General features: G+C 46.2%; 1 protein-coding gene across 1 annotated transcript; it reads left to right on the top strand.

Annotated features, from left to right (window-relative positions):
- The first annotated feature begins 1,291 nt into the window (after nucleotides 1–1,291).
- LOC119375147 (sulfotransferase ssu-1-like) lies at nucleotides 1,292–3,854 on the top strand. The gene is made up of 2 exons (XM_037645341.1): nucleotides 1,292–2,123; nucleotides 3,445–3,854. The coding sequence occupies exons 1-2, from the start codon at nucleotides 1,668–1,670 to the stop codon at nucleotides 3,730–3,732; spliced, it is 744 nt and encodes a 247-aa protein (XP_037501269.1). The 5' UTR covers nucleotides 1,292–1,667; the 3' UTR covers nucleotides 3,733–3,854.
- The last annotated feature ends 5,444 nt before the right edge of the window (nucleotides 3,855–9,298 follow it).

A 9,298-nucleotide genomic window follows, 5' to 3' on the forward strand; every position in this document is an offset into this window, starting at 1 on the left:
GGCGCGCGAAAAAGCGCTCTTCAACCGCAGTTGATATTTCCCCGTTAAATTTGGTTATTCGCTTGCAATATAAGCTAGACTTGCAGAACAAAATTTCGATGTACGCATTTTAAACTCACGGACGCCGCCCACGCACGTGAGAGTATGATTGATGAACATTTGCTTGACGGTGTTGGAGATCGACGAAAGCGGTGATTTAGATTTACAAATGCGCGCAAGGCTTCGTCGACGACTTCTAATAAAGATCAGTACAACAGAAGCTGCCGCGCGCGTCCGCGGAAAATCAGTGCCGTCCCACGAGATTCGTTTAGCCCAAAGGCACCAACAGGCATGTCTATGCAAGCTTCGCAAGGCAGTGAGCCGAAGGTCCTGGTGCGCATGCCGCGTGTGCCCTTCGTTTTACACCCCCCTTATCACTCCCCTTTTATTTTTATTTTACTTTCTTCAGTGAGCGTGTGTAGCGAACATGTTAGCTTGAGTTAAGGAGCCCTACAGTGAATGGGGCTTTCTGTTCTGTAGATTGTCACATTCATCATTCCGCTGATGGCGGGCCCTGGTATGCTTGTCGTAATAACGCGCAGTAATGCAATGCCGCCGTGGGATGCGAAAATAGAAAGCACAATGTTTTATGTCAGCGCGCAAGGAGAGCGTTCAAAAAGCCAGGAACAACAATAACAAATCGGCGCACTGGGTTACGTCCACAACGCATTATGAAGAACCAGTGAGTAGTAATTAAGAGTGTTGAGTACTCGGGTCGCTCTCTTTGTATACATTTGAAACGCGGGATCGGTCATTTTGTTAGGTTTGGTGCACACCGCTCACGCGCATTTCCGAGCCTTGCTTCTTTCGAAAAAAGCTATGAAACACGCAATTTCGAAAGTTTTAGAGGTGCCTGCGGCTAAATAAATGAGTGAAGAAAAGCGGAAACAACGTGGTTCCGAAATATGACGCGTGTATATAATGCGAATTTATAATCACAATGCGAAATAAAATGTAGATGTATGGCAGGGCATCCTGATCTTTGGAGTTCGATAGTCACATCCCCTCGGCAATGAACACTTTTCTTGAACGCCTACCACAGATCGGAAGCGCACGTCACTACACAACAACAGTTCGGCTTTGCGAAGCGGTGCGCCTCTTGCAGCTGCCGTCCGGATGAGTTTTTAAGCGCGAAAAACTGCGATATTGGGTTATCGTTAATTTGCGGCGCCACAGCGAGGTCTGCTGACCACTCGACGCAGGATGTCGAAAGAAACGGCTGCAGTTTCTTGGTCCAAAAGCTCCGCCAACGATTGACGCTCAGGCTCTCCGTGACCTCTCCTTATGGAGCTGCAAGCAGACGATTCCGCGACTTTTCTCAGCGAAAAATGACGGACGCGCCCAGTGTTGCCGGAGCAACAAGCGTTACGAATATCTCCTATTCCGGTGCTCTCCTTATGAAAAATTAATGTGGCGGTGTGCTCCTGGAGAAACATAATGAAAACGTTATGAAGCGCCGTAAATGCGTTCGTGTATTCGCTGGAGAGCGATGGCCTTTTAAAGTGTTGAAATCAACCAGATGAAAACAATTGCTGAAAGAGCATTTCAACTTGTAAGAGTGCGTATCACATGACTGACTTCAACTCTCTGTGTCTTTCCTCTCTGCAGGTCCTGGGAACAATTGAATTATGGACGAAGAATCGTGTCGCTTCGTTGAAGGCGTGTGGATGCACAACTTCTTTCGGGACGACGCCATCCGCTCTGCCATCAATTACAAGCCTCGGGAAGGGGACATCATTGTCGTAACGTACCCGAAATGCGGCACAAACTGGATGGTGTTTATCGTTTACAGCATACTCATGCGTGGCAAACAACCTTCGGACACTGTCGAATACTATCGCATGTGTCCGTTTATCGACGTGATTGGAACTGCACTTGCTGAGCACCCTTCCAGGACAGGACCAATATTTACCCACCTTCCAATGAGTGTTTTCCCACCAATGGGAAACGCGAAGTACGTATATGTCGCCAGAAATCCCTACGACTGTGCCGTGTCCTTCTACCATTTCCTGAAAGGATATACACCTAAATCCTTCGCGGACGTGTCCTTCGAAAGATTTCTTACACTTTTCTTGTCCGGCAAGGTAGGTACCTCATTAGTATCTTTTATTTTATACTACCTGCTGCATTAGTTATTTCAGTCTCGCGAGCTTGCAAATCAATCCATAAAATCCTTATGGCATACGTCAAGTTTACAGCGTACACGACTTCATCGACTGGACCCGTCTCATCAACTGTGGAATCTCTCGACTCAGGAAGTCAGGAATTTCTCGACTCGAGACGACAGTGCTTTGCCGACTATTGCTTGGTATTGCTTTCATCAAATCCTTTTTCTTCCGAATCGGCATAGAAGGCAGTGCTGCTTCCAACCACTGTGGCTGCGAAGAAACGATCAAAAAGGCTCTTCGTAGCTGCCCTCGGTACAGCGCGCACACTCTGCCGCTATAGCGGCTCTGTCGGCCCGCCTGACGACAGGGCCCTGTCGGAGCAGCAAATACTAGAATGTCGGCCGGAACTATCTATCGTCCCACCGGAAGTGTATTAAGGCCTTACTGAACTTTTTGCGTGAGAGGGACATAATAAATAGGCTATAGTATTCCCCCTCCACACATACCTTTTTGTTCCTGCGCGTCCTACCTCAGCTCCTCTTTTTTTCTTTCCCTTTCCCCCTCCCCCTAGTGTAGGGTAGCAAATCGGATGTTGTAATTCTGGTTCACCTCCCTGACTTTCGCTCTTTATTTCATCTCTCTTCTTTCTCTCTCAGTGTTCCATAACGAGTTTCTGAACATGCCTCATAGCTAAAATATAGGTCTCTTGTCACTTTCAGGATGTTTTGAACGGCCTGCGCATCTGCTTACAAAACTGCGGCGGCTGCATTTTCGGTGGAGGCGAAAGTGTCTGAGGCCCGTGTACTTAGATTTAGGTGCACGTTAAAGAACCCCAGGTGGTCGAAATTTCCGGAGCCCTCCACAAGGGCGTCTCTCATAATCATATCGTGGTTTTGGGACGTTAAACCCCAGATATCATTATTATTATTACCTACTTACAAAACCGTTATTACGCCTGAGCTTCTTGTGTTCAACTTAACATTGCAGAAGGTGACCGGCTGATAACAAGTATTCCTTGTGAACCAAATATTTATGCATTTTCCACTTGATTTCTCCTTCGACGCCACTGAAAGCCGCGCGTGATCCGTCGGTGTGGGGGCGGTGTTTTTTTCACATCAGAACGCGAAACTATGTACGATTTATGTATATACCGTAAAAAAAAAAACATGCAAATTATTATTAAGTGACGTAAAACAATGGTTCATGAACGCACACTAATAACGTTCCTTACAATCCTTAACCTTCCTCTCATTGATGCTTTTTACGTATGAAAGGAAGTTGCTTTTTATAAAAATGCACAATCACATCACACTTCTTTTGTGGTGCGCAGGTCACGTACGGTGACTACTTTGACCATCTATTGCCCTGGTACGAGCGAAGAAATGACGCCAACGTCCTTTTTCTTACCTACGAGGAACTGAAGGCGGACACTAAAGGTCAAGTTCTCAAAATTGCCGACTTCCTCGGTAAACAGTACGCTGCCCCTCTGCGTGAAGACAACAGTGTTCTTCAAGACGTGCTGAACGCCTGCAGTGTGGAAAATATGAAGGCTTCTTCAAAGAAAATCCGATGGAAACGGCCATGAAAATAGCGGCAATACCATCGCAGAAGTCGGCTTGCGCAGAATTGTTGAAGAACCTGCCAACGGAGAGAGTCGCAATGCACGAAAGCGCTAAGGTTGTGCGTAAGGGTACTGTAGGTGACTGGACAAACTACTTCACGCGTGAGCAGATCAAAGAAATGAAACATTGGATAGCTAAGAAAACAGATGGTAGTGACGTAATGACTCTCTGGAATGACTGCGATCTGCCATAGGTATATTTAAGGACGCGTAGTCATTCTAGAGGTTAGAAGTATCTGCTAGAATGAAACGGAGTTGTTCTTGAAATAGCATTGCTGAGTAGAATTGAGGCAATTTAATGTACGATTGTGAGCAATATAAGAGAAACACTGAATTCGCTCCTATTCAACGGTTACTTATGAGGTAGCTATGTAATCACTAGAGGGCGGATTTTTAGGCAATAAAAAAGCTTGTTTTAGGCGCCAGAAATACGCAGGCTAAACAATGTTTTAGGCTTCCAAAACCGTAAATATAGGCACAATAAATTTTCTCATGAATGCAGATAACTTCAAAGGTCTACGTACGCGTTCTCTCTACGACAGGAAGATTGCTCAAGATGGCACAAATGCGCCAACATTTGAATATAGCCTGCTTTGTCCCGCACGGTTCGCACTCTCGTGTTCTGCAGAGTGAGTCAAGCGTCCACTCTCGAATCAACACCCTCCTGAGTGTCTTTCTGGCATGACTGAGAAGTGCAGAGCAGGAGCAGACAGCCAGATTACTAAAAGACCAGAAGGGAGGGATTCCTCCTATTGGCCGGGTCGAATTGCGTAGAGCCAATTTCCCCCCTGTCAGTGAACCACTGGCGTAGACAGGCGGAAGGGGGGGGGGGAGGGGTTAACCTCCCCACGCCCCTAAACTATTCAGTTTTACGCGTGTGTATATACACGCACCCATACAAACGCATGCACGAACATATATAAAGTATGGTTGTCGCCCCCCCCCCCCTCCCCCGAAAAATATTTCTGTCTACACTACTGCAGTGAGCACCTTAAAAAGTACAGTACAACCAACTGCGTGCACATCGCATTTTTCTTTCTTTTTTTGCTCTTCACTGTCCTTTCCGCTGAAGGCTCGCCGCGGTTTCGCATTCGCCAACTGCTCGGGCCATGTCAGCGCGGCTGTGAATGCTCTCCGACCTGTCCCGCTTCACTGCTGCTAGCGGTTGTTGGCAGGTTGAACTAGAGGACCAGCTTGAACCCCATAATCTCCAACAGTCAATCTTGCGCGGTAACATGAATAACAGTATTAAACAGCACCCGGGAGCGAAACTTGAGTCTAAATAGCGTTCACATAATCGCCAATTTTGAAAATAGGCATTTATAGGCATTTGTAAGTGTTAAATATTATGCTTGTCAAGAAGAGAGTAGACGAAGAAGTGACAAGCGAACGTGGGCCCGAGAGCGCGCCCGCATTCCGTTTTTAGTTTTTTTACCCAGCGTCAAATAAACAAGACGTTCTATACTTCGGCTCCGCTTCCTGGTTTTCAACAGTAAGTATTTAGGCACGAACGCCAAAAATAGGCATTTATAGGCACTATAAGAACACTATAAAAACCCTTCTTAACCTCTAATTCATGCTCATATATCAAAATGGCGCGCTTTGAGCGCAAGGAACAATATAGGTATTTGCCTAAAATCCGGTCTCTAATAATCACACGTATTGAATTGCAAGAGATACCTTTCCGCTTGAGCATTTAGTGTTATGAACAGTTCCGCGCTTATCAGTTGCGTTTAGCCGTTATGAGTTTTAAAAGGGGATATTAGTTGTTCATTTAATATTGCCCATCACTGTAGACCCCATAAAAATGCCTATTTTGTTCCTTAAGTTCTTTGCTTTATTAAAGAAAGTTGGTTATGGTATAATGAAAGAATGTAGTGGAATTTCTTTACCTGTCATGCCGGTGCATCCTAAGCTTTCAGTTACCGCGAACACAAATCTTTAACCTGATCATGTAATCTGATCATGATTGCGATCCCAAACGCAAAGCCCAGACGCTGTTTAAGCCACGCGCGTGCGCAGTGTTCTCGACGTATTTTCTTTTTTTTTTTGCACAGAATATTTACGGCCCCTATTGGAAAACTGCCTACATTCTTCGTAACGCACCCTGAACGTCGAACTAATTGGAGACTGCTCATAGTTCGCATCATTCTGGCATGCGAAAAAGAGCTCTCCAACGCTGGCAAGCTTAGTGTAATGTGTCCATTTGTGGATAAAACACATGGGGCGGTGCTGCCCAGCCGTCGTTAAAGATTTCGTTCACCGATGGGCAAAGCAATGTTGTACGCACACGTGGCAAGAGACCCTTATGATCATGCTGTGTCATCCCACCACTTCCTGAAAACATTAAACCGAAAGACGGCCACGCATGCTGGTTTCGGTATCTTCATGCTCCTTTGCTTATCTGGTAAAGTAAATAAGTCGCATGCACGTGTGAGTTATCATTTTATCAATTATCCTATCGAACGCATACTTCATTTGTTGACCTGAGCGGCGTGTCTTGCCCTGGGGATGAGCAGCGCGACGCTTTAGGTGCTAAGCTCCGTCGGCGGGTAAACCATGCAAGCTTTAAGACATAATGTAATGCTGCATTCGCGCACTTGGCACCATTAAGCTATCCTAGTAAAACGATGTTCCATACATTTTCACGCGACTCAACCGCGATCACGTATTAAGAGTGGAGCTCTTCAGGAGATCGCCTTGTCCTCTCTCCATTGATGTCACGCTCGCAGCTGGGATCTGGATGGCAAACCGTGCAGGTTCCCCGCTGGGTCAATAGATGGCGCCACCGCCTCACGAAATTGAGCGCTGGCGCGACTTGGAGCGGGCTAATAAGCGTGCGCTAGGTTCTGAGAAAGCATGGTGATGAAACAGCGCTAAGAGACGAGGACGGAAGGGCACACACACGAGCGCTCGTGTGTGTACCCTTCCGTCCTCGTCTCTTAGCGCTGTTTCATCACCATGCTTCCAAACCAACTAGCCCACCGACAAGCACTAACGATGCTGAGAAAGGGCATTGGAAGGAGGAAAGAGAGCGCGCGCCCCGGCCGGTCTTTCCCGCCATGGATTCCGTTTCGGTCGGAGGTGTGAGTGTGCTCGCCGGTTTCGCCCAGGCAACACCCGCCCCGCAAACATTCGATACTGAACGTCGAAAACGTAAGCACGCTGCGCGGGCACGTGAACGCCGGCGAAGAGCCAGTAATTCCTCGGTCCTCGCTAAGCAAGCACCAGTGCTAGGCCAATGTAGAGAAGGTGATCCCGAAATTAGGGCCAGAGAAGTGGAACCGCAACGCAAGCTTTCAGCAGCAAATGCGAGTCAAGAGGCAGAATATCAATACGGTATGAAATAAACGCGAACTAGAGAAGAATACAGCATAACCACGGCTCCCCTGTTTCTTCACATTTCAGATGCGTAGAACTGGGATTACCTTTACAGCACAACCTGAGCCATTTCTTGTGCTGTCACCAGTTACTTTAGCATAGTGTACTATCGCGCGTTAAAATTTCGCAGTTAAACAATGCGAAAGCTTCAGATTCCCAATTTATTAGAATTTGGTGAGTATAGCTAATATTGACAAAAAAAAATAACTGGGGATCCATTCCACACTGTGAAGGTGGGTGATCATCGAAACTGTTTGCACAGGACACAGAGATGACGCAGAATTTCGAACCATTGCCGATGACATACGCTCCAAATAAATCCGAAATATTTGTCCAGGAAGTCCCACTAACAGCAGGAGCTGTTTAAGCTCGCCGTTGGTATGTGCGGGGTTCGCAGAAACTCAGTCTGGCTTTGGCAGGTATGTGCCACTGAAAGCGGATATATCCCAAGCAGCTCCTAGCAGAGCCATCGATGGCTATTAGCCAATCGCTAAGCAATGGATTTGTCATCGATAATCGCTCAATAACAAAGAAATTGTAGAGAATGCTTGTGTGTGCTTCGCATGGCCCAAATACATGGCAAAAGCCTAGTGAATGCCAATATATAACCTGCCAATATCTAATCAAAAATCAATCAAGAACCAAAACAATTGCGGGCAGTTTGCACTATGTCACGCAAAGCTAGGCACAGCAAAGCACGGAGCCGTCGCCGCTCTTAATCCCCGTCGACCGACACGTCTAGCTTCGGTTCTCACAACAGCTTTTGCTGTGAAACTAAACGAAAGTCGTTTTTAGTGGCCTTCTCAGAAGTGAGTCGCTTAACTTAATACCTGACAGTAGTCAATTTTAATTATCTGTCGTAAGCAGTCCTTCAAGTCGTTCACTTGATAATGCAGCTACCAGAGGGTCTTGGGCTTCGCACACCAAATTTAACGGCACCCGAAGTCCAAAGTTCTGTCAATTGTGGTGCCCACGCTCCGACAGCACGCAGCTGCAGCGGAAGCCCGAGATCAAGAAACTCTCCACGAAACGAGGTGCGGTATGCTAAATACGGCTACACACGTGCTGGTTACCGACTGTTTTCTTTGGAAATTTGCGATGCAAAACGTCAAAAGCAGCACCTGTTCTTACTCTTTACCACGTGCATCCGAGATAACGAGCACACTCCTTTTACGAAGCAACCTCTGTACGTCTACTTTACAGGAGCCTTTGGTTTGAACTGCATAAGAAGCTTTGCAGAAGTTTAAGAAAAGCATATCTATCCCACTATGTCTATCGAAGGTTAGTGCAAGAGAATGAAACAGTGTGACGACTTGAGTTGTGGTTGATAATATTTTTCGAAATCCCTCGTTTTAAGGATCAACTTGTACAGAACGCCTATTTTATTGTGCTCAGGTGATGTACTGCGACTGCTTCAATCACCTATTCCCCTGGTACGAGCGAAGAAATGACGCCAATGTCATTTTTATTACCTACGAGGAACTGAAGGAGGACACTATACGTCAAGTTATCAAAATCGCCGGTTTTCTAGGAAAGCAGCACGCTGCAGTGCTTCGTGAAGGCGAGGATTTACTTCAGGACGTGCTGAAGGCCTGCAGTCCGAAAACCATGAAGGCTTTTCTCAGCGAAAGGCCTTCAGACACAGTCAAGAAAATATTAGAAATATTGTCGATGAATTCTGCTTCGCTGGAATCGTTGAAGAATCTTCCAACAGAGACAGTCGAAATGCACGAAGCTGCTGGTTTCGTGCGAAAGGGAATTGTAGGTGACAGGAGAAACTACTTCACGCCTCAGCACTTAAAACGCATGAAAGATTGGATTGCTGAGAAAACAGGAAAAGTGAAGTAATGACCCTCTGGATGAAATATGACCTGCCATAACTATATTTAAGGACCCGTCGTCATTCACTTAGCAATAAGCACCAGCTTAAATTAAGCATGTGTGCTGTTCAAGAATGCATGCGTAATTAGAAATTAGGCAGATTTATCCGCAGAATACAGAAAATTCAACTCTTCTTAGTCTAGCGCTTCTTAGCAAGGAATGTACAATAAGTTATGTATAATAGGTAAATGTATTGGACTTCCCTTCTTTGTCATGATCGTGCACCCCAAGCTAGCTTTAAGGTGCAGTGAACAAATAACAAGCTTTC

Source organism: Rhipicephalus sanguineus, chromosome 11 (assembly GCF_013339695.2).
Source record: "Rhipicephalus sanguineus isolate Rsan-2018 chromosome 11, BIME_Rsan_1.4, whole genome shotgun sequence".
In the NCBI taxonomy this organism is placed as follows: Eukaryota; Metazoa; Arthropoda; class Arachnida; order Ixodida; family Ixodidae; genus Rhipicephalus; species Rhipicephalus sanguineus.

Bases quoted from the DNA above. Each gene is read 5' to 3' on its own strand.
- LOC119375147 (XM_037645341.1), top strand. From the start codon at position 1,668: ATGGACGAAGAATCGTGTCGCTTCGTTGAAGGCGTGTGGATGCACAAC. The intron at 2,124-3,444 runs GTAGGTACCTCA...TTATAAAAATGC, and splicing joins CACTTTTCTTGTCCGGCAAG to ACAATCACATCACACTTCTT.